Source organism: Podarcis gaigeae (assembly GCF_964106915.1).
Source record: "Podarcis gaigeae genome assembly, chromosome: 4".
Taxonomy (NCBI): Eukaryota; Metazoa; Chordata; class Lepidosauria; order Squamata; family Lacertidae; genus Podarcis; species Podarcis gaigeae.
In genome coordinates this window covers 32620009-32645246 of record NC_139677.1, presented here as the reverse complement: position 1 = coordinate 32645246, position 25238 = coordinate 32620009, and the positions used below count along the sequence as shown (strand labels likewise).

Below are 25238 nucleotides of genomic sequence, written 5' to 3'. Positions count from 1 at the left end.
ACACAACACAACAAATGAAGGGGCCCAAGTTTTGTTTTATCTTTCACAAAAAAAGTTTTATGTCAGACGCCTTGTTAATAGTAGAGAGCACCATTCAGAGTTTTTGAACTGCTATTCCCATCTGTCCAAGCCAACATGTGGTGACTGAGGCTGATGGGAATTGTATTAACTCAACATTTGGGGGGCACCAAGCTGGGGAAGACTGGATGATGATGATGGTGGTGGTGATGATTACCCGGCCCATCTGGCTGGGTTTCCCCAGCCACTCTGGGCGGCTTCCAACCGAGTATTAAAAACATGATACAGCATTAAACATTAAAAACTTACATAAACAGGGCTGCCTTCAGATGTCTTCTCAAAGTCTGGTAGTTGTTTTTTTCTTTGACATCTGATGGGAGGGTGTTCCATAGGGTGGGCGCCACTACCGAGAAGACCCTCTGTCTGGTTCCCTGTAACCTCACTTCTTGCTTTGAGGGAACCACCAGAAGGCCCTTGGAGCTGGACCTCAGTGTCCAGGCTGAATGATGCGGGTGGAGATGCTCCTTCAGGTATACAGGGCCGAGGATGTTTAGAGCTTTAAAGATCAGCACCAACACTTTGAATTGTGCTTGGAAATGTTCAGGACTGGTGTTATATGGTCTCGGTGGCCACTCCGAGTCACCAGTCTAGCTGACGCATTCTGGATTAATTGCAGTTTCTGAGTCACCTTCAAAGGTAACTCCATGTAGAGCTCTTTGCAGTAGTCCAAGTGGGAGATAACCAGAGCATGCCCCACTCTGGTGAGACTGTCCGCAGGCAGGTAGGGTCTCAGCCTGCGTACCAGATGGAGCTGGTAGACAGTTGCCCTGGACACAGAATTGACCTGTGCCTCCATGGACAGCTGGGAGTCCAAAATGACTCCCAGGCTGCACACCTGGTCCTTCAGGGGCACAGTTACCCCATTCAGGACCAAGCAGTCCTCCACACCCACCCTTCCCCTGTCCCCCAAGAACAGTACTTCTGTCTTGTCAGGATTCAGCCTCAATCTGTTAGCCGCCATCCATCCTCTAACCGCCTCTAGACACTCACACGGGACCTTCACTGCCCTCACTGGTTCTGATTTATTTATTTATTTAAATAATTTTTTATTAAGTTTTCCATTTAACAATCCAATCATATCACATTAGTTATTCCAAATTATACCAATACATATTGAAAAGTCCAAATATATTGCCAAATTTTAAATTTTTGTTGGGGGTTCCCATGCTTCAAGTTCAGGAAGGGTCCAATCATCTCATATTTCTGCTGCTTTTGGATTCACAAGTCCCATATTTCAATCTTCTTGTTGTTATTGTTTTTCTTCTTAATAACCTCTGAGTTGTTTCCACAAGCGAGTTAAGGCAAGCATTATTATGTTTCTGTGTGAACTTTGTAAGCCTCTCTCCCCCCCCCTTTTTAAGCTGGTAAGTCTTTTGTTTGCAGTAAATCATCACAAACTGATCCAAAAGTCCTGCTCAGGCAGCAAGCACCATTTTTGTCAGTTCCGATGAAATAAAATCTAAGCATTTGCTCATTAATTTTCCCAGACCAGTTGCACCATAAATCAGTCTTTCCAGGGGAGATTTTGCCAAGTCAAACTTACAATCCAAACATGATAACAGAGCAATGGCTCACCTCCCCCTCTGACTATCAATCTCGCAACATAGTCTGTCTCATAACGGTGGATCCTGATTAAGAACTGCGTCACAGGAGAGCCTTTCATTTTCTTTCCAGATCTTCCCAAAAAACAAAGCCTTTAGTTATTTCCACACAGTTTATTTTCCATGCTCACTTGCTATCAGTCATGTGACGGTTCTTCTAGGGGGGTGGTGGTTGTTAGGTATGAATGAATGAATTAATTTATTACGGTCATAGACCAGAAAAAACAACAACGATAGTTTACAAGGGGAGTAATGGTGTCAATTAAAAATTGTAAAATTATACATAAAAGCAATACACATATGCACACACACACACACACACACGCACACACGCACTACAATGTATGTATAGACTTAAAAAATGAGGGGTTGTTGTTGGTGGTTGTTAGGTAGTATCATAATAAAAAGAAGAAGAAGTCCCCCCTCCTTTCCGTTCCGTTTCAACATACCGACATAGCTGTTATTCTTTGATGTTATCTTCTGTACAGTCCATTCCATCACTCTTAACTTCTCAGTGGCAGGCTTAATTAGCAGCTGATATATCCTTTTCTTCGCTCGAAACATGTGCAATTACTTTTATTTCGAAGATTTTATCTTAAGTAATGCAACTAGCGTCGCTCTCAGAAGCAGCATCCAGGAGATCCAAAGCTCACTCAAGGGCTTTCCGTTCAGTGCCCTCACCCCCTCCTTCTTTCGAACTCGGGGGTGACTTGTGGGCAACCACGAACGAGGCTGCATCTTCCCTTTCCCGGGAAGAGTTTTGGGAGGCTGATTTACTCCCATATCAGCCTCTTAATTACCTCGTGTGAGTTGGAGAGATGGTATTGTCGGCCATCTTCCCCCTCTCACTGGTTCTGATTTAAAGGAGATGTAGAGCTGGTATAGAGGCTGTAAGTAAAACAGTATGTTCCCTTGGAGCTAATTCCCACAAAACAAGATTCTATATGCCCATAATGTACATAGTCTAGTAGGTATTATATCCAAAATTCAAGCTGTTCAGTATTTTCACACAGTTTTAATGAAAAAAATGTTACTTGTACTGTAAGTGTGATGGCCTGGGAATCCGATTCAGAGGCTGAACTGGAGGAATCCCAGCCTGCATAGGAGTCCCCGCCTCCAGGGCCGGCTGAACTGGGGCAGGGCCTTGATTTTGAAGTGCCTGCACCTGTGCCGGAACCTCAGGAGCAGGCACCAGGTGAATCCACTCTGGCTCCAGAGGTGGTTGAGGACTCAGTGCCTACAGGTGAGTCTCCCCCGGGGCCCAGTAACCCTTCAGCCTCTCCTGAACTGCAGAGGCTCAGGGCAGAGAGGCGGAGGGAACTGGTTTCTCCCAGGAGGAGTGCTCGCCTTAAGGCCAGGAGAGGCAGGTCTCCTGGGGGCCGGGACTGCCCCTGGCCTCAGAAAAGATAAAGGCCAGTCAGCCCGGTCCCAAGTTGTGGGAGCAACATCGTTGATGAGCTGTTTCGGCCAGCATCCAGTCCTGTTTCCCCCAGAGTTCCTGTCCTTGACCGGCTTCCCGCTTTGGACCCCGCTTCGCCCGAGGAGGACTGTCTGCCGACCCTCAACTCAGGTCCTGGACCTCGCCCCACGGTAACCTTCCCCCCTGGACCAGCACAGTAAGTTTTGTAAGGAAGTCAACCTTTCATATTTTTATAGGGTTTTTAAAATAGTTTTAAAAAAATAACATATGATTTCTAATGTTCAGAAACTGGCACAACAAGATCTTGTTTATTTTATTTAAAAACATATGTTCTGACATTGAACCAGGTAAGGCTGCTTACAACAGCAAAAGTCAGAGATGAAATTGGGCAACAAAGCTAACAAATGAATTAGAACAGTGCAATAGGCATTCATCAGAAGAACTATTGCATAATCATTGGTCAATAGTTATAATTTGCAGGCACCACACAGAAGCGTGGTGAAGAATATGTGCAGCAATACACCATTTCACTTCGTGCCACATTATTCTTCTAATCTAATTTTGTAAGTGTAAGGTGTATGGGACGCGAGTGGCACTGTGGTGTAAACCACAGAGCCTAGAGCTTGCCAATCAGAAGGTTGGCGGTTCGAATCCTCACAACGGGGTGAGCTCCCATTGCGCGGTCCCAGCTCCTCCCACCTAGCAGTTCGAAAGCACGTAAAAGTGCAAATAGATAAATAGGTACCTCTCCGGCAGGAAGGTAAATGGCTTTTCCATGTGCTGCTATGGTTTGCCAGAAGCGGTTTAGTCATGCTGGCCACATGACCCGGAAGCTGCCTGCAGACAAACGCCAGCTCCCTCGGCCAATAAAGCGAGATGAGCGCCGCAACCGCAGTGTCATCAGCAACTGGACCTAATGGTCAGGGGTCCCTTTACCTTTAAGGTGTATAGGATTCAAATTAGATTTTTCCTCTGGTTGTAGTTGTCTGCCTTTTTTCTTCTATGTCAGGACTATGGAATAAATCTCAGGGACCCCCCCCCCACTAGTGGTTGTTGTTTTTTACATATAACATGCTTCAAACATAAGCAGAGGAAGTGGTAATGTGATATGTGCAGTATATTTACTCTTTGCGGTTAATCCCTACCCCAGAGATATTTTAGAGATAAACTACCAGCTTCCTCACCCTCTTATTTAGTTAACTTGTTTACAAGCCAAACCTTTTTTATAGCAGAACAAGCACACTTTATTTAATTAAAGCAGGCATGTCCAAAGTCCATTTTGGGGGCCTAGCCGAGCCCGCCCTGTGGTAGTTTATTTTCTGGGGTAAAAACAACCCACAACTTCAATCTTTTAAAAAGCTCAACAACTTCATTCCTAAAAAAGGTCAAATCTTCATCAAATCTGGCCCTCTTTGAAAAAAGTTTGGACACCACTGAAATGAAGGAGAAACCTGTTGATCACACATAGTGAGTTCCTGATTCTTTTTACTTTTTGTGTGTGGGTGGGCAGATTCCATCTAAAACTGCAGATGCATTTTCATTCCTTTCATTAATTGACCAGCTCTCTCTCTTTTTTTTTTGATTATTTTCTTTTATGATTCCTTCCTTAGGGATTACAGTAATGTCCTTAGGCTGCTCATAAGCCTTTCAAGTGTCGGGTTTATCTCTGGGAACAGAGTTTCCCTTTGCCGTTGGACGATGCTCAAGAAAGCAGCTGGAATCAGTTGTGCGACATAATTCCAAATCACTTGACAATTGTTTCTGTGTATCTGTCTTCATACGTATCATGTTATGAAGGCGGAAGGAAGATTGCCTCCCGCCTGTGGCATTTCCTCCTAGACGCTGTTAACCGTATCAGACTTCATTTATTTGTTTGGCTGCTTGAAGAGGTTTCCTTGATACATAAAAATCTGCTGAACAAGAGCGTGAACTGACTGAAATGCTTATGGGTGGTGAAAGGCAGTGTTTCAAAAACTGGTTGACCCAGGGATGTTCTAGCAACGAAAAACCAAACAAAGCCACAGTGTGGGCCTGATCTAGATGGGAGACAATTGGGAATCCCATGTATGATCAGAATATAATACAGTAAGTATTCTAAAAGATTTCCAAATGAAGTGCCTTAAAAAGGAGAAGGATTGTAGAGCATCTGGTTTGCATCTAGGCTCCAGGTTCAATTACCGTACTCCAGCATCTCCATGCAGGGCTGTAAGTATTCATCTGAAGAGGGCCAGAGAGAGGAAAGGTCATACAAGTCTTGCCCACAACATCCCTTTGCTTGCTGGCCCAAGTTCAAATCTCTTCACTTTCAACACAAATGTCTAAAAGTGGGAACTCTCCAGTCTGCCTAACAGCCTTTTTTCCGTGCTGTTAAAGGTAAAGAGTAAAGGGACCCCTGAACATTAAGTCCAGTCGCGGACGACTCTGGGGTTGCGACGCTCATCTCGCTTTATTGGCCGAGGGAGCCGGCATACAGCTTCCGGATCATGCGGCCAGCATGACTAAGCCGCTTCTGGCGAACCAGAGCAGCGCATGGAAACGCCGTTTACCTTCCCGCCGGAGTGGTACCCATTTATCTACTTACACTTTGACATGCTTTCGAACTGCTAGGTTGGCAGGAGCAGGGACCGAGCAATGGGAGCTCACCCCATCGCGGGGATTCGAACTGCTGACCTTCTGATCGGCAAGTCCTGGGATAGTCCTGGGATCTGTGGTTTAACCCACAGCGCCACCCACCTATAGATAACTTTCAGAGTGAGTTCTCTTCTTTAGACTGAGTTGGTTTTAAATGGTGGTTTAGAACACCTGTTTGACCATTGGGTGGAGTTTATTTTGTACCATATGTCATGCTCCCATTGGTCTTTAAACATGGTGAGGGGATTTGTAGTGTCTTAGAGTAGTATTTTATATATTATAGATACCATCCCTTTTCTGTTTCCCTCCGTTTTTCTTTGGTTAATGTGGTTGCTGGGTTTATGGGGTCTGGGGTTGTGACCATAAAGTCATCTGCAAAGAGCCCATGTTTGTAGGTATTCAAAAGCATGCTTACTCCAACCTCAGAGACAAATTACAGGCATCCTGGCTAGTAGCTGTGATTTTCTTTCTGAATTCTAGCTGTAACATCAAAATTGCAATGATGTTTATATTAGTTAAACTCAGAGATAAATCTGCTGAAGAACATAGACTGAGAACTAACATGGGGAGGAAATTGGCAGGAGAAGAATGAGGTCATGTATCTTTTTGTAATTTGTAAGGAAATACAGTAAATATGTTTCCCACACGCTACTCACATGTTCTTTTGTTAGAGCCAGCCATGAAAAAATGCCAGAATTATTCAGAAATCATCTGCCAAGGCTTGCTTACATTCTCATACTGTGATTCCTTCTGGGTGCAATTAAATGCATATTAGGAAATGCATTCCCCTACAAACTACCACAAGCTGTTTTGCAAGCCACAGATCCCACAAAGCTATTTGGAGCTCAGGTAGAACATTTCGCTTTCTCTCATTGCAACTATTTCAGTGCATTTACATGCATTGCACATGGCTAAGGTGGTGTGGCAAATCATGGCTCACTGCAAATAGCAGAATAGTCGCTAATAGCTACTGCCAATAATATACACAAGGTGCCTTAAATTCTGAGCTGCACATTCCTATGAACATTTACCAGGATGTGATTTCCTCTGTGTTGAGTGGGAAGTGTGTGCATAGGATTGCCCCATGAATTCCTAACATAAAGCAGCTTTTATTCAGGAAATATTGGGAAAGTCAGAAAACCTAGGCTGATAGAGCCAGCAATCAGAGCTATTATAAAACAGCACTCTTCTGTTTTCATCTTCTTATCAGTCACACATCATGCATATAATTCTTACATGCCTTCTACATCAAACCAGATTGCTTCTTGACATTTGTCCAAAACCAGGTCATTCAACCACATCACCCGGTGGATGCTCATAAACATCTTTGTTTTCAGCTGTGCTCTTTGAAATCTTCCAAACAAATTGAAATGAACCACTGTTCTATTTTCAAAATACAAAAAGGAAATCTTTTGAAGAAGACTTGCTTTTGCAAATAAAGAAATGCAACTAAAGGTAAATATCTTCTTCTTCTTCTTCTTCTTCTTCTTCTTCTTCTTCTTCTTCTTCTTCTTCTTCTTCTTCTTCTTCTTCTTCTTCCACATTTTCCACATTTTCCAGAATGCTTTCTTTAGTCTAAAGTCTTAATACATTTACACAGAACAAACCCTATCTAATAAAATGTTGTCTCAAGCTAGAACTCATCTTGCTATTGATTCAATACTATCTTTGAAGTATTGCTTAGATGATTGGATGGCTTTGAAAGAGAATTAGATTCAACCAGACTCACCTAGCCCTACTATGTTAAATACGTATTCTGTAGTTGACCTCCTTTGTAATGTTTTATTTTAAAATCTTTAAGATAATATTCTAGTTTTCTGTTCTGCTGCTTTGACTATGTACTCTATATTTTACTTTCTTCAGATTGTTTTATTTATGTTTTATTGATTTAATATGCTGTAAACCTCTTTGAAATGTTTTTTAAAAATATAAAGTGGCATAGAAATTTTTTAAAGAGACATTTATGGGAAAAAAGGCTAAAAATGGCTACTAGCCACTGTTAAGTATAATTGTTTAATTGACACTGAAATGGAGAATGTCTGATTGTGTGTTACTGAAAGCTTTAACATGGGGGTTTTCTATATTAAGCTCACTGAACTTCTATATAGGTTACTAACTGTTACTGTTTTCTGCTAGTTCTGATGAGGTGTTAACTTTAGATCACATGGGAGGCTACTGAATTGCAAATTCGCCATCTTGGAAGGGTGGTAGCTGTTGTCTTTTGTTCCCAGCCAGTGTGGGAGTAAGGTGCCTCTCCAGGAACTGCATAGCCTTTGTGGCTGGAATGCAGGCAGGCTAATGGAGCCTGTGTGAGAGAAGCTAGGTTTGTCAGCTCTAATTATAAGCGATTTTATTTTTTATAAGACGCTGAGCATGTGTTTGGACAAGATATTGTGAAACTGTTTGGATGTAACATTTATTGGGTTTTGTTCTGTTTTGAAGAAAGTTATGCCAGGAAGGTTTTGAATAATATCTGAATAATGTTTTATTCCAAAAGGAGTCCTTTTTCATGCACCCAGTTGCTTCAAGCTGCACAATACTTTAATATCTGCAATTGCCGCAAAGGCTAGTTTCTACCACTACTGTTGGAGTTGATATGCCTCCAAATGTCAGTTCCTGGGAATCGCAAGTGATGTTGTGCTTAGCCTTCTGTTTCCTTAGGCACCTGGTTGGCTGATATGAGAAGTGGATGCTATACTAGATGGGCCACTAACCAGATACAGCAGGCTCTTCTCATCTTCTTATGCTGAGATTTCTGAGTCTAAAGGTAAAGGGACCCCTGACCATTAGGTCTAGTCGTGGCTGACTCTGGGGTTGGGGCACTCATCTCGCTTTATTGGCCGAGGGAGCCGGCATACAGCTTCCGGGTCATGTGGCCAGTATGATTAAGCCGCTTATGGTGAACCATGGAAACGCCGTTTACCTTCCCGCCGGAGCGGTACCTATTTATCTACTTGCACTTTGATGTGCTTTCGAACTTATAGGTTGGCAGGAGCAGGGACCGAGCAATGGGAGCTCACTCCGTTGCGGGGATTCGAACTGCCAACCTTCTGATCGGCAAGTCCTAGGCTCTGTGGTTTAACCCACAGCGCCACCCACGTCCCATTTCTGAGTCTACCTTTATTTAATTTTGGTGGGGAGTAGAAGAGAAGTATTGGTCATCTGCAATACCATTTTCATTATCCTTGACTACTTAGTTATAATGTTTCTTGAACAATACTTCAGATACAGACTATTTCAAACAGAGTAGTTTATACTTTGTTTAAAACAATTACTAACAGGGGGAGGCTTCAGTGAAGCTACAAGCTGTATATTTGCTAGGCTCTGCCTTCCTCCTGCAAAAACATTTGTTTCACAGCAAAAACAACTCCTGATTCACTTGGTAGGTGTGAAGGGAACGTTACTAGGCATTGCCAAAAATAAAGATGGTGCTCTTAGTGATTATTTCCATCCTCTGGAAAAGATGGGCCTAGGCCAGAATTGTGAATTGCAGCCAGACAAGAAGGCTCCTGGAACACAAAGGTCTGCCTGGCAAACTCTGGCTTCAGGAAAGAATTAGGGTCTCAATTGCTCATTTTTAAGCACGAGCTCATGGAGAGCTGGGGCACAATGTTAAAACCTCTAGGAGCCAAGATGGCTGTGTTTGGCATGCATCTTGGTCACATTGCAACATCGACCTCTGAAACTCTAGACATGGGACTTCAGAACTCAGAGCAATTATTATTACTGTGTTGAGAAAGCAAATCGATTAAGAAAAATCTGGAGGCAATGCAGCTTTTCATCAGATGAAGAAATGTTCGTTTTTGTGGATTTTGGAAGGCGTAGAAGACTGGGAGATTTTGGCTTTCATGTAAGTTAACATGGTTGATGACAGATATACTGGGATTTGAAATAATAGGTGCCCACTTTGAACGAGCACACAGCATGCATACATCTAAAGACACCACTCTTCCAATATACATTCCTTCTCACAATTCATTAAAAAAAGAGAATTAATTATGAAATTGAGAAAAATTAATGATTAATGAAGGAAAGCCAATAATGGTACTTCAAAATCCTAGCCAAAAGACTAGGTGCAGAATTCAGTGTCCAGGTTCTTCATCATCATCATCATCATCATCATCATCATCATCATCATCATCTTTGAGGCTGGTAATGGGCAGGTTGCGAAAGGTGGGAATTCAGTACTGCTGGGGCTTCTGTTTTAATTTATCTGTTGTCTGAAATGGTACCACTCACTCTACAATGAGAAAGCCCTCATGGTTTCAACAGCATGTGGCTTGGAATCCCCTGAAGCTACCAAAGTTATTGAAGGAGGAGGAGAAGGAGAAGGAGAAGCGGGACCTTCACATTGACACATTGCTTGGGAGTGACAAAATGGCGGCTGAACTTCACTGAGGAGACCAGCTCTGAATGACAAGCCAGGCAGACCAGACAAAGGACACCCACCAGGACCAGCTCAACAAAGACAGATACATATAACATTCCAAGTATCATGATGCCTACCACTTTGCTTGATGTTTTCATCTTTATAGGCTATATTTCTAGGAGTCAATTTACTACATCTTCATATATTAATAACATGGGTTGAAGTGTGGGGGAGGGGGGGAGATGAGTCCCATCGCCATATTTTATAGTTCACTAAGAGAGAGGCGGGACGCGGGTGGCGCTGTGGGTTAAATCACAGAGCCTAGAGCTTGCCTATCAGAAGATCGGCGGTTCAAATCCCTGTGACGGGGTGAGCTCCCGTTGCTCGGTCCCAGCTCCAGCCCACCTAGCAGTTCAAAAGCACGTCAAAGTGCAAGTAGATAAATAGGTACTGCTCCGGCGGGAAGGTAAACGGCGTTTCCGTGTGCTGCTCAGGTTCGCCAGAAGCGGCTTAGTCATGCTGGCCACATGACCCAGAAGCTGTATGCTGGCTCCCTCAGCCAGTAAAGCGAGATGAGCGCCGCAACCCCAGAGTTGGCCACGACTGGACCTAATGGTCAGGGGTCCCTTTACCTTTAAGAGAGAGGCAGGAGTGGGGTTTCTTCTTGGTTTTCCTTAATTTGTATTAAATTCACTGTTACAGCAACTTCCCCCACAATGGAGTAGTTTTTACCTTAAAGTCTAAGTTCTCATTCTATGCTTAAGGACATAGACAAAGATTCTGTGAAAGTAATATAGCCTTTTTGATCAGATATACTTTCTTATCTATTTGATATGTCTTGCTGATTTGTTGTGAAACTGAGGACTAGGTAATTAACATTACAGCTTTCTGTTCTCTGTTACATCATTTTTAGTCCTCTTCTGCAAATATTCATGTAGTGAGTGAGAAGGATCTATGTTCTCATACTACTAACATGCCTGAAGAATCTGAAAAATATATTTGTTTGGGGGGCACATGAAACTAAAACATGATGAGTAGAGCATCATAAGGTGATTTATAAAAAAATATTGAACTGAAAAAAGCAGATAAATCACTGACTTCAACCTAATATATTGCTTGAATGCTTCACCTATAGCTCTGCCATGATGTCCCTATTTTCACCAGAGAAATGTTGGAGGGTATGAAACAAACAAAACAGCACATGGAAGGAACTGGAATTTAGTCTAGCTAGCTCTGAGAACGTTTGCAGATCCTTGTTGAAAAGCTTTGAACATTAAATGTTTGGGATGTAATCTTAGGGAAGGTCCTGCTCTGTGGCAATTATGCATGATATAATCACTATAAATAAAGGTGGGGAAACAGTTTTTGTTTTACCTGGAAGCATCCTCCCCACTCCACCCCCCAAAAATTGGTTCACCCATGGAGTCTGCTAGAGTTGGGCTCTGTTTTTCCTAACTACTGCAGGAACTTACCAAATGATCTCATATGCTATCTGCTCCATCCTAATCCCTGTCACCTGGAACTCTTACTAGAGTTATAAATCATGAGTGGGGTTGATAGTCATTTTGGCTCAGGAATAGCCTGTCAAATGCCTGTGTTGGCATCTATGGTGGTGGAAGCAAGAAAAAGGCCTATCAGGCAAATTTAAGGAGCTGCTCCCAGACCTTTCCTTCAGAGTGGCATGTGTTGCTCTCAGGAAGTGTCTGGCAGTTTTAATTTTGGAGGGACGGTCCCCCAATGAGAAGATTTAAGGATACAGCAGTACCTTGGGTTACAGACGCTTGAGGTTACAGACTCTGCTAACCCAGAAATATTACCTCAGGTTTACTTTATTTCAGGATGAGAACTTTACTTCAGGATGAGAACAGAAATCACACGGTGGCGGCACGGCAGCAGCAGCAGCGGGAGGCCCCATTAGCTAAAGTGGTACCTCAGGTTAAGAACAGTTTCAGGTTAAGAACGGACCTCCAGAACGAATTAAGTTCTTAACCCGAGGTACTACTGTATATTACTGCATCTGTTCTGAAGACAGGGGTTTCTCCTCAAAAAACTTTGTTCAAACTGGTGTGTTTTTAGTGGTGGTGCTAACGCTAATACTACATTAAAAAACAAAGCAAAACCGAAAGTGAAACTGATGAGGCTACTGAAAGTCAAGAAGTAGCACCATGAAGGATAACGCAGGAAGGCAGAGTTATAGGCTGCCACCAAACAGGGGTGCCACCTTGAATAAAAATATGCAAGGGCAGGTAAGTACACACACCATTTGAATGGCAATGCCCATTAGCTTGGGGGAGGGGGGTGTCTCAAATTTTTTATTGGAGGGCCCGAAAGGATCTCAGCTCCTAGGAGTTGGCTCCAGAGCCACTAACCATCCCACTGCCCACTTCTCTGTGCTGGTTGAGACGGTAGTTCTACTTAGGTGCTGGAAGGCTGGAAAACAGGCAACAAAGCAGCACTTGGGGTCAGAGGAATGGGAATATACTTGATGAAAATCATAGGAATGCACTTGAGCCAGTGTGGTGTAGTGATTAAGAGCGGTAGACTCATAATCTGGTGAACCGGGTTCGCTTCCCTGCTCCTCCAAATGCAGCTGCTGGGTGACCTTGGGCCAGTCACACTTCTTCAAAGTCTTCTCAGCCTCACTCACCTCACAGAGTGTTTGTTGTGGGGGAGGAAGGGAAAGGAGAATGTTAGCCGCTTTGAGACTCCTTAGGGATATCAAATCCAAATTCTTCTCTTCTTTGGGAAGGACATTGTTTTGATTCTGTGGCACAAATCAGTCTGCAAATTTTGTCCATACCAGATGAAAAGGCTGCTGTGCAACTACCCCACATGGGATGTCCGTCCGCCCACAGTGACTGGAAATGCATTCAAGTTTATTATCTGCCCTCTCTGCTCCAACATTTCTGTGTGATGCTGAAGCTGAAGAAAGGTGGGTGTGGGCCTGGCAGTTGATTGGCTCCCCATGGCTGCAACTGTTCCCACCATGTGGAAGGGGAAGGAAGACTGTCTCCTGGTTGTGCTCCTCCCATAGTCTCTGTGCTCTACTAAAAAAATTATTATGTTACTCTTGCTGCTATAATTTGTTAATTTGAATAAATAAGGTTGTTTGGAAGAGAGAGCGAGAGAGCGCTACCTTGCCATCCAAAATGGCACCCCAATTTTTCCGGGGTGGGGGCTTGAACCAGAATTGAATAGAAAGGAAGTAAAATAAGCCCTTGATGGACAGTACACTGCCCTGGGTGCTGACCCAAGAACTGCATAAGATTAATCTAGAAGCCGGTGAGGAAACTGTGTAGGACTGGTAGTTTATAGTATGTCTGAAAGAAAACCATATGCCTATTTCTACTTCAGTGAATAAAGGTCACAAGAAAAACATCTGGGACTAGCTATCACACAACCTTTTAAATAATGCTATGGACAAATTAAGGGCATTGTGAAATTACTTTTTAATAGGCTATGTTCAGCCTGCGCCAAATTTTGATTTCCTGGAATCATTTTTTAAATCATCTGTTTATCATTCTTGCTGTGGAATCAAGCCAAGTGATGCAGCACAACTAGATACTTTGAAGTCTAGTAATGTTGCCACAATTTCCACTGTGTGTGCCTGAACAACTGACAGGCTGCCTTTCCAATTAACAAAATAGCACTTAGCTCGGCTTCCCCAGTGTGACTTTCCAGGATTTCAGGTATACAATTCCTGTGGTGGCTGGACCATTAGGGCAAATGGGATATTGTTCTACTAATCTCAGTGTTGATTCCTCTGAGACCACCAGCCTGCATTCTTACTTAAAACCAGCCCTGGCTGCCTGTGTCCTCCTCTGTAGTCCTTGTACAATTGAGAAGGGAGGTGGATGGGGACAAAGTAATTAGTTGGCTAGTCCAGTAACATCTAGACCAGGCACGTCCAACAGGTAGATCATGATCTACTGATAGATCTACTGTGGTAGATGACTGGTAGATCACTGGCTACCCTAAAAATAGCTCAATTATTTTTGCCCTGCACCCCCAAAAACAGGGCTTTCCTCCTCCCCAAAATAGCTCAACAACTTTGACCTGAACCCCCCCCAAAAGGGGTAGATCACTGCCAGTTTTTAACTCTGTAAGTAGATCGCAGTCGCTTGGGAGTTGACCATCTCTGGTCTAGACTATGTAGAGCAGAGATAGATAACAAGATGTTGCTGAACTACAACCTGAACCATCCCTCACCACCAGCCATGCTGATGGGAGTCATAGTCCAACAATATCTGGAGGTTGCAACAGCTGCTACCCTTGCTCTAGAGGGCTTATCCTTCTTTAGGTGGAGATGTCTAGATGTCAGATTAGCTGGGAATTAACCTGTAAACTTGCAATTCAACTGGTTTCAGTACCTTGATCAGTGAAACTCACCTGGGCTGGATCTACACTGACCTGTTTAACACTATTTTCCCCTGTTAGAAAGATATAGATATGTCGTTCTAAAATGCCACAGGGCATACCTGTTAATTACCTTGGGGTTTTTTTTTTTTTGGGGGGGGGTTTAAATGTAAGTAATACCCAGCCACACCATTTTCCAAAACACTGTTTCTTTCCCTGCTAGGATGGAAGATTCAAAAAAAAAAAAAAAGGGAGGAGAAACAGAACACTGTCCCTTGAATACCACTGGAGGAGGGATCAGAGTTTGAATGCAGTAAAAAAAAAAAAAAGGCAAAACACTACATAGGGACATATGAGCAGTGTTTCACCTATATGGCAGCAGAAAATGATTAAAAATTAAGTGATAAAAAGACAAGGTAATAATGCATTATGAATGTAAAAAGTAGGATGTCCTGTGTCCATCTGCACCAGGGGTAGTCAACCTGGTCCCTACCGCCCACTAGTGGGTGTTTTAGGATTCCAGGTGGGCAGTAGGGGGTTCTATGGCACATGTTACTACTGGTGGGCTGTAAGAAAATTTTACCATCAAGAAAGTTGCATTAGTGGGCGGTAGGTATAAAAAGGTTGACTACCCCGATCTACACTATCAAAACCATTCCTTAACCCTTCCTTAATGTTAAAAACCATGAGTGTAGATCTGCCTCTGCTTTTAGCTGCTTGTGGATTCCCCTCTGGAAAAAAAAAATATTTATCATAGCATCATACTGCATGATTTACAGTGATGAGGCCAAGCACATAGGATCTTGGGTGGTACTTCAGACTGAAAGAAAAAACCCCTCATAGCATTCATTAAGCTCTACTTTTTATATTCTATACAAACTGACTGTCCCAAACCAGACAGTTACATAGCAGTTAAATAAACCGGGATGCCTGTGGCAACGAAACACAGTTGTCTCAAGTGTTCAGCAAATATTATTTTTCTCCACATTCTTCTTAAAGCAAATGTAGTGTTTTCCTGGAACCCTGCTGAACACTTTGTTAATCCTGTACCATGCTAGGGAAAAGTTCAAGCTCTTGCTGAAAACTTCATTTTGTTAACTTAGAAACCACCAGTGTGGCAACAACTGCATTCCATTACTCAATCTGGATGAGAAAGGCATTTAGCACATTCTATGGTGCTGATTCCTGCCACTGTAAACTGAAGCATATTATATCAATTTAACCAGATTTTGAGTGAGTATCCAGTTTCAGAAAAGCATGGGGGAATAAAGGGTACTGTACAAGACTTTCAGCTCAGGCTCCCATATTATAACGTCTCGTTTTGTTTATTTATTACTTCACAAGGTAAATGTGTCCAAGCCTCCATAAAAGGGTCAAGGGACAAGCTGTACAGCTGTTCCCATTATGCATATTTACTTAGGAATAACACCCACTGATTCCCATAAAGTGTGTATAGATTGAAAAATGCTAGTGTCACATTTTACCATGGTGCTTTGCCTGTTCGCTTTATTTTTTGGTGAGAACTACTTGTTCGCATGTAGCCGGGAGTACTTGAGAAGTACATGCAGGGCTGTCTCTAGGATAAATACAAACACAGCCTCCCAGTTCAACTTGGTGCCCCCTCAGACCCACAACCCTGGCAACCGCCTAGTTCAGCCACCCCTAAGGCCAACCCTGGTTAGGTAAAGGTAAAGGGACCCCTGACCATTAGGTCCAGTCATGGCTGACTCTGGGGTTGCGGCACTCATCTCGCTTTATTGGCCAAGGGAGCCGGCGTACAGCTTCCGGGTCATGTGGCCAGCATGACTAAGCCACTTCTGGCGAACCAGAGCAGTGCACGGAAACGCCATTTACCTTCCCGACGGAGTGGTACCTATTTATCTACTTGCACTTTGACGTGCTTTCAAACTGCTAGGTTGGCAGGAGCAGGGACCGAGAAACGGGAGCTCACCCCATTGTGGGGATTCGAACTGCCGACCTTCTGATTGGCAAGTCCTAGGCTCTGTGGTTTAACCCACAGCGCCACCTGCGTCCTTGTTAGGTGACACAAAGTAAAAAATACAACTAACAGTACAGTCTGGTTGTGATCGTTTTGCCTGCTTCAGCCAAGAAAAGGGGGCTTGCTAAGGGTCCAATTTGTTTGCATGTATTATTATTAAAAATAATAATTAGTTGCTTTTTTGCATGGCAGCTCAAAGCGACTTATAATATTTTAAGCAAAAACCAAGCACATACATACATGGAAACCAGCACTTAAAAAAAGAACCTGAAAGACAATTTTTTAAAAAGGTAGATTGAAACAGCCCAACCCCACAAAAGGCTATAATTAAAGCCAAAGCCTCATGGAATGAATGAATGATCTTCCCTAGAAGATACGTAATTATGGCACCAAGCAGTGCTTTTTTAAAAAAAGAAGGTGCCGGTATTCACTATGAAGTTTTTGCAGTAAGCGCCACACTTTTAATATTGGGGGGAGGTGCTGGTACTGCGTACCCTTAGTACCCCCAGGAAAAAAAGCACGGGTACCAACAGAGACTCATTCTATAAACAGGGAGCCACCACTGAAAAGGCCCCTTCTCTTGTTGCTATCCTCCAGACCTCCTGCTCAAAGAAGGGTCCTCAGATGATGATTGCAGTTTCCAGATGGGTTCACATGGGGAGAGGCGGTCCTTGAAGAATTGGGATCCTGAGCCACAAAAGACTTTATAGGTCAAACCCAGCACTTTGAATGGTGCCAGTTTTATCAGAAGTGCTGTCCAGTTAAAGGAGTCTTCAGAATGGGTTTGTAGTTATGCTCTCCCCAGGGAGGTTTGGCTGGTGCCTTCATTATACCCCTTTAGGTGGCAGGTGAAAAGGTTTTTCTTCCACCTGGGCCTTGGGCAGATGGACATGTGAAATATAAAAATGTAGACTTGGAAGGGACCCTGTGGATCATCTAGTCCAACCTTCTGCAATGCAGGAATATGCAGCTGCCCCATATGGCAGATCAAACCTGCAGTCTTGGGGTTATCAGCACCGTCCTCTAACCCAGTCTTTGTTGTTGGAGGGAGAGGTTATTGGTTTCTTTTAATTCTTAATTTTATTATGCATTTTGCGGTTTGTTGGTTTGTTTTCATTTTTATTTTTATTCTGTTTTTCATACTGTCATGTTGATGTTGTGAGCCGCCCGGAGAGGTGCAGACGAAAGGCAGTCCACAAATTTAATACAAAGTAGTAATTTTTAGTGATGTATGGAATTAATAGTGATGTATGGAAGTGAGAGCTGGACCATAAAGAAGGCTGATCGTGGAAGAATTGATGCTTTTGAATTATGGTGCTGGAGGAGACTCTTGAGAGTCCCATGGACTGCAAGAAGATCAAACCTCTCCATTCTGAAGGAAATTAGCCCTGAGTGAAAACAAAAAAAATTCCTTCCAGTAGCACCTTAAAGACCAACTACGTTAGTTCTTGGTATGAGCTTTCGTGTGCATGCACACTTCTTCAGCCCTGAGTGCTGACTGGAAGGACAGATCCTGAAGCTGTGGCTCCAAGACTTTGGCCACCTCATGAGAAGAGAAGACTCCCTGGAAAAGACCCTGATGTTGGGAAAGATGGAGGGCACAAGGAGAAGGGGACGACAGAGGACGAGATGGCAGGACAATGTTCTCGAAGCTACCAGCATGAGTTTGACCAAGCTGCGGGAGGCAGTGGAAGACAGGAGTGCCTGGCGTGCTCTGGTCCATGGGGTCACGAAGAGTAAGACATGACTAAATGACTAAACAACAACAGCAAGTAATTTTTATTCTTATCCTCGCTCAGTCCCTAGGGCTGATTTCTGAGGAGCCGGGCAGGTGAGGATCAAGCTCGCGAGTCTCGGCTTGTTCCCTGAGCCAGGATCCGAGTCCATTCTTTCGCGCGTGGGTGATTCAGAGCAGCCCCGGCGCTCCTGGCAGCGACGACCCACCGCCTCCTCCGTCCCGCCCAAGCGTCCAGGACCGCCAAGGGGCGGGCTTCGCCTTAACGGGCAGGGGCGGAGCTCCCCTCGGCCCTCGGTGCCTGAGGCGAGTCGTGGCGAAGCTGCCGGCCGGGCGAGTCCAGGTGAGGAGAAGGCGCTGGGCGCCGGGCGCGCGGGTCTGGGTCGGCTGCTGAGGGGTTGAGGGTCCGCGAGGGGGGACAGCTTACCGCCGCCGCCGCCTCGCCTCTGTATGAGGATTAGGCGCAGCCGTCTTGCGCGGCTCTTTCTCGAGCACAAGGGGAGCCCGCTGTGTGGGGAAAGAGTTTAGGCAAGTTCCTGGCACCGGGTGAGTCACGCTTTGGACCCGGCAGCGCGGCCTCTTCTTGCCCGCGAGGACAGGCTGGCCTGGGGCGGGAGGGAGCAGCAGGTTCTTCCAAGAGCCGCGGGGAAGAGACCGGACGGGTTCCTCTCGCCTCCGCCGCGGGCTTCGCCGTTGCCTTTCCTGGCGCCTTTGAGGGGGGCAAATCAGCAGGTGGAGAAAGGGAAAGGGAGCTTCAGCTGCAATCGTTTCTGAGGAGCCATGACAGACAGACAGACAGACAGACAGACAGAAGCCAACTGGGCATCCCTCTGCAGAGGTGTCTCGTTTAGGCAGGTTGCTGTCAGTCTTGAGAGCTGTTTCCCTTTTTTCAGCAGCCTGCCTTGACGGACGCTTTTCTGAAATGGGCTTCAGAGGCCCTTTAAGAAGTTGACCTGAGTGGATTTAGAAACACGCAGGATCCAAACAGGTTAGAAACCTAATCTGGTTTCCGACTGGGGCCTAATAATAATAATAATAATAATAATTTATTATTTGTACCCCGCCCATCTGGCTGGGTCTCTCCAGCCACTCTGGGCGGCTTCCAACACAGATAAAAGATACACTAAAATATCCTCTAGAGTTCTCTACCTTGAACAAACTACGTTTTTTTACCTCTTTGAGGATTTTTCAGACTTTTTACTAAAGTGGGCAAAAGGACAGCAGGCAAGATACCTCCTTTTCAAAGGAGCACCTTCTACATAATCAAGGGATCGCTTTTAACAAGCTGCTAGTCCCTATGATTTTCAGAGAGAGGGAAAGCACCAAAAATCTCAGTTTTTAAATTCCACTCCGTTGGCAACAACCCATCTCCAAATGGCATATTTAATTCTCCTAGATTTATGAATTCTAACTGATCTCCCCCAATGCAAGGCCTGTCTTTGGAAATGGCAGTATTTGGTATATGATGCATAACTTATTTCTGTCCATACCATACCTATTCCAAATGCAGCTGACTCCATAGGTTTGGTCCAGTAATTTGGAGAGGGAGGCAGCTTCACATAGAGTTAAAAACGTAGGATGGTATTCGACCAACTCAGAGTGGATTCATTGAAATTAATGCACAAGACCAAGGTCCATTAATTTCCATGGGTCTACTCCAAATTTAAATCACTTGAATACCACTCATGGGGTTGTATACGTCTAAGTCATGTGCTGGAAACTAATTGCCTTCCAGATGTTGCTGAATCACAACTCCCATCAGTCCCGGCAAGAATGGCCAATGGCCTGGGATGTTGGGAGTTGTACCTCAGCAACATCTGGAGGGCCAAAGGTTTAGCACATCTGATGCAATCGACAACTTAACCTAAATTCATTGATTTCAGTGGGTCTGTTCTGAGTATGACAACTTGGTAGGTGTGGGCAATTTAAATCCACCCTTCCCCAAACAAGAACCAAGTGATTCTCGTCCTTGGTGGCTGGCATGTTAAGTCTTTGCTCGGAACTATTAAGTGATTCATGGGTGATGCATTGGCAATACATTTAAAGATCATAAGTGATTGAAAATCCAAGCATGCCATTACATTTCCTCTGGTCCCGGTGTTAAGTGTTTTTAGTTATATAAATTCAGTGAGCCTTGGCTTCTTTTGTTCCTTCGTGTCTCTCACAGAGTTAAAGTTCTTGTTTGCTATTTTGGTGCAATGTGTAAATGGGACATTGTTGACTTTGCTGCATATTTTCTGGGTGATGGTAACTATGAGGTGCTGAGTGAACTTTCCCTGTTAACTTATTCTTGCCTTGCTTTTGACCACTCCTACATCTGGAGGTGAACCAGTTGGACCTACGGCTTGCCTTTCTCTTGAATGTGGCCTGCATAGATTGTGAAGGTGGCCAACATTGTTTGTTGGACATTCTGAAGTTCTAGTTGCTAAATCAATGATTATCAGAAGCAGAATGATTTTTATTGGATTTCTCATTTGTCCTTAACTACTATAAGGTTCCAGGTTACAACAGTATTTTTTTTAAAAAAATCTGTTAAGACAAATTGCAATCAGGATATATATTTGGAGAGACAAAGGCCAGGGTAAAAAGGTGAAAGTTGAAAGTAGTATGGGGGTCTATTGTGAGTTGCATTCCTGTAATGAATGTTCTTACTTCCAATTCTAAGATTCAGTTATCCAGAATTGAATTGCAAGCTCTAAGTTTTCAGTGGTTTATTGCTCTTCACTTTTATGTCGCAAGTGACCTGCTAATAATGTTAATAAAGGCTTAAAAATTAAAAACAAACCAGTGACTCACTTGATAGTGATATTCATTTTAATAATAGTAATTGAAACTGTGTGTGTGGGGGGGGGGTCCTAGTTTGCTTTTAAGCATCACCTTTCTAAAAGAAGAACGTCTGCTTTTGGTTTACTTAGCATAGAGCACTGTGTGTTTTCTGTGGAATGCTGGCTATCTCTTTCCAGGCATTAATAAATCAACTGCTGATGGAATAAACAACAGAAATAGCTAAATTAAGGTCCAAGGCTAAGTGCAAGGCTATAATTTCTTGTAACTCCTTTGTAAAGTTTGCAGTTGGATTGTATCTATCCAGCCTGGGCTGTGGTTTGTCTGCACGTGTTGGATGTAAGGAGGAATGTCAACCTAGGATGGGATAGGTCATCACATGACTCTGTGCCAGGTAATGTGGCTGTATTATTCAGCCTGGGCACGCTGGATTCTGTGTGCAGAGGTGCCACTTACATGTGATATTCAACCATTGTAGATAATCTGGGTGAGGTTTAAGGCAATTTGTGTGGAAGGGAGCTGAGCATGGTGGCTGCAATCTTGATGCAATGCTGCACATTCTGTACATAGACATTTGTTAATTTGGGGGAAAGGATTTGGTGCTTCCAAACTATTAACCCAAGAGCGCTGTTCTGAAAGTCAGTGACCAATACAGCATAGATATAGACTGTTGCTAACATCTCCTGTTAGCTGCTTCCCAAACCAGCAGTTGGAACACAGTGGATGCAGAGTAAATGTGAGTATTCCAGAATTCCAGAACTTTTTTTTTTAATATAAAAAATCATGTTTGAAATTGTTGTGTCAGAATTTAAACTTCAAGAGTCAGTGCTGAATTTGTAGGTGCTAGGCCTTAAGAATTGCCACACACACACACACACACACACACACACACACACACACTATAGAGCTACATTTGGAAGAGCACTGTGTGTGTTTCATGGGTGCCAACTCCCTGGGGCCCTGGGTGCTCAAGCACCCACAAAATCCCTATGAAGGGCTAGGCACCCACAAATCTGGATGCAAGGGCCATGCATGCACCGCGCACCCACGATCGCAGGGCCAAGGTGGCACTCCTGGTGTTTGTGTGTATGTGTAAGCTGAAGCAAAAGTGGCAACTTTTCAGCACTTGTTGAATACCTGCTTTGAAAAACATACTACCCTTTTGCAAAAAGAAGGCTGAGTGGAGTTAACCATGAGCAGGCTGAGGACAAAATACTAACGGTGGCTTTTCACTTGACATTTTGTACTAAGTGTCAGGGAACATGGACATCAGGCCACTTGTGAAGGGCATTTGTATGTTTCATTTATTTACAACTAAATACTACTACACTGCAGTTTGATTTCAGGTGGCTTACAATCACCTAACATCCCAGTAACACAGCACAGTAAGCAAAACCTCATTATCCAAAGTTGACCGATTTTAACTTTAATCCTGCTTTCTGCCATTTTTTATTAGGAAAGAAATTAGACTACAAGTCTTACAATTCCGTCACGCCTCTCTTAAAAACTGGTGCCACATTGGTTGTCTTCCAACCCTCCCACGAGGATTTTGAGTTTAAAGACATTTTACATTTTTAGCATTAGATGACCAACTGCTTCACATTTTTTTTGTTATTTACGAACTCCTGATGCTATCCAGACCGAGGGTTGGCTTTTAATGTGGTGTTTAGCCCTATAATTTTAATCTTATTTTTATCTAACATCTTTTGCAGAGAAATCAGACGCAAATATTCTGTTTCTCTCCAAAGTCCTTTTCAAAGTTGTTTTTCTAATGGTCTGATACTCCCAGGCTCGCTCACTGCTTGTGATTTTGAAGAAATCCCACCCCCTGTGCCCCTAACAATATGCTCAAAAATCTTCTCATGTTTTAGGAGAGCTTATTTTCTCTTTTTTTGTCCTCTTTATTTAGATGAGACTCACACTTTTTAAAGAAAAGTGCCTTGGCTTTTGCAGCTCTATTGACGTGCATTACTAACCACACATCCTGTTGGGCTTCTTTCTTAATCCATGGTGTGCACTCCAGACGAGCTTCTGTTGTTGTGGTTTTAAATAACTTCCAAGACTCCTGAATACTTTCCCTTTCAACTTCCTTATGATGCATCTCCACCATTTGGAGGAATTTTCCTCTCTTGAAATTGAATGTGACCCTGTTGAACCTTGTTGGTGGCTTTCCACTTCCATTTAAGTTGATTTGATGGCACTGTAGTTAACTGTTCCTTGCTAGTTTGACAGCATCTTCATTTTGTACCAGATCCAAAGTATCTCCAAGAATGAAGGACCTACCTCTCGATTTCAGCTGTATAGAATGAAACTTGACAGGAAATTTGTTGATTCTGGCCAACAAGAAAACAATGCTAGCAGAATTTATTCCAAGGAGAATAGGTCTTCCGAGTATCCCTATTTTCCAGGAACAGTCCTGGATTTACAGAAGCCATACCGGTTTCTGATTTGATCCTGAAATGTCCTTTTCCTTAGGACGTCCCTATTTCCATTGGAGAAATGTTGGAGGATATAGGACATGCCCAGGGCTTTTATAGCCAGAACTCACCAGAACTGAGTTCTGGCACTTCTCAGGTGGGTGCCATGGCTGTTCTAAGAGAACAAGGGGGGTGTTTGTGGTGAGTTCCAGCACCACTTTTTCTAGAAAAACAGCCCTGGATGTCCCTATTTTCATTGGAGAAATGTTGGCGGGGATGTATCTGTTTACATCAGAGAAATGTTGGAGGTCATGAAGGCCAAACTCGTGAAGAAACTGCCAAACTGCCCAAAGTATATACAGCATGTTTAGCAGTGATCACTACTTTCTCCCAGAAAAAGCAAAGACTTGAAATCTCCCATGCAGCACATTTGCAGCTCTTCTGAATATGGAATATTGGGTAGGAGCTAATGCAGGGAAGTGTCATGATCAGCTGTGGAATGTTGTTCGTGGCAGTACCATATTTTTCGCTCTATAGGGCGCACTGGACCATAGGGCGCACCTAGATTTTAGGGGGGAAATAAAGAAAAAAAATTATTTCCCCCCCAGCCCCAAAGAGCAAAGAAGCCAAGACAGCATCCCGCTTGCTGTCTTGGCTTCGTTTTGCTTCAGCCCGAGCGTCCCCCAACCCCAGCCCCCAGAACGGGTCCAGGAGCGGCGGTGTAGTGGTTAAGAGCGGTAGTCTCGTAATCTGGTGAACCGGGTTCGCGGCTCCGCTCCTCCACATGTAGCTGCTGGGTGACCTTGGGCTAGTCACACTTCTCTGAAGTCTCTCAGCCCCACTCACCTCACAAAGTGTTTGTTGTGGGGGAGAAGGGAAAGGAGAATGTTAGCCGCTTTGAGACTTCTTAGGGTAGTGATAAAGCGGGATATCAAATTCAAACTCTTCCCCCCACCCCAGCCCCCAGAATGGGTCCGGGAGCGAAGGCGAGGTTGCGTGCAACCTCGTCTTCGCTCCCGGAGCTTGCTGCTATCCGCAAGCCTTCTGAGCCTGGTGGGAACTCCTGCTGTGCTCCGAAGGCTTGTGGATAGCTGCCTGAAGCCTGGAGAGCGAGAGGGGTCGGTACACACCGACCCCCTCGCTCTCCAGGCTTTAGCGAAAGCCTGCATTCGCTCCATAGGACGCACACACATTTCCCCTTCTTTTTTGGAGGGGAAAAAGTGTGTCCTATAGAGCGAAAAATATGGTACTTCTTCCGAGGTAGTGTTTTTCAACCTGGTGCCCTCCAGATGTGTTGGATCACAACTCACACCAGCCCCAGTCTTTGGCTGTGCTGACTGGGGCTGATGCGAGTTAGCTTGGGAAAATCTGCTGTAGAGTATGTGTTCAGGTTCCTGTGTACCTAAACCACTCAGCAAAGAGCTAAGAAATTTCCTGTGTTTCTGTAAATGGGGTTTCAGTAGTCTGTTTTCTTGCTGAAAATGATTGTGGCAATGGTTGAGCTGTTGATGCAGCCTGGAAATTACTGATATATCTCAATTTGTGAATGCATATAGATTGGTATGGCAGAAGCCAAGCTTAACATGAACTTTCAAATAGCCGTTTGCTCGGTGGGGAGTATCACTTTTTAAAAACCCTTTCAACCCTCTGATGTAAATTAGACTGAGAGATGGTAACTGGTCTAAGGACACACAAAGGGTCCAGGATCTGAAACCAAATTCATTTCATACACCAGGTGATCAAATAGGGCTCTTTACGAAATGTTTCTTCTTTTACACTACTGATGGCTGGTAGGTAAGTGTAGCTGCGCTAGTAATTTTTGTGGACTTATTTTTGTGGTTTATTTGA

At 43.9% G+C, this 25238-nt stretch overlaps 1 protein-coding gene across 1 annotated transcript in view; it reads left to right on the top strand.

Moving 5' to 3' along the window:
* The first annotated feature begins 6886 nt into the window (after nt 1-6886).
* The window catches only part of LOC310842765 (uncharacterized protein), a 60609-nt gene continuing 42257 nt past the window's right edge, over nt 6887-25238 (top strand). The window contains exon 1 of the mRNA XM_083734904.1: nt 6887-7185. Within this exon, the coding sequence (XP_083591030.1) occupies nt 7174-7185 (12 nt within the window). The 5' untranslated portion in view covers nt 6887-7173. The remainder of the gene's footprint in view (nt 7186-25238) is intronic.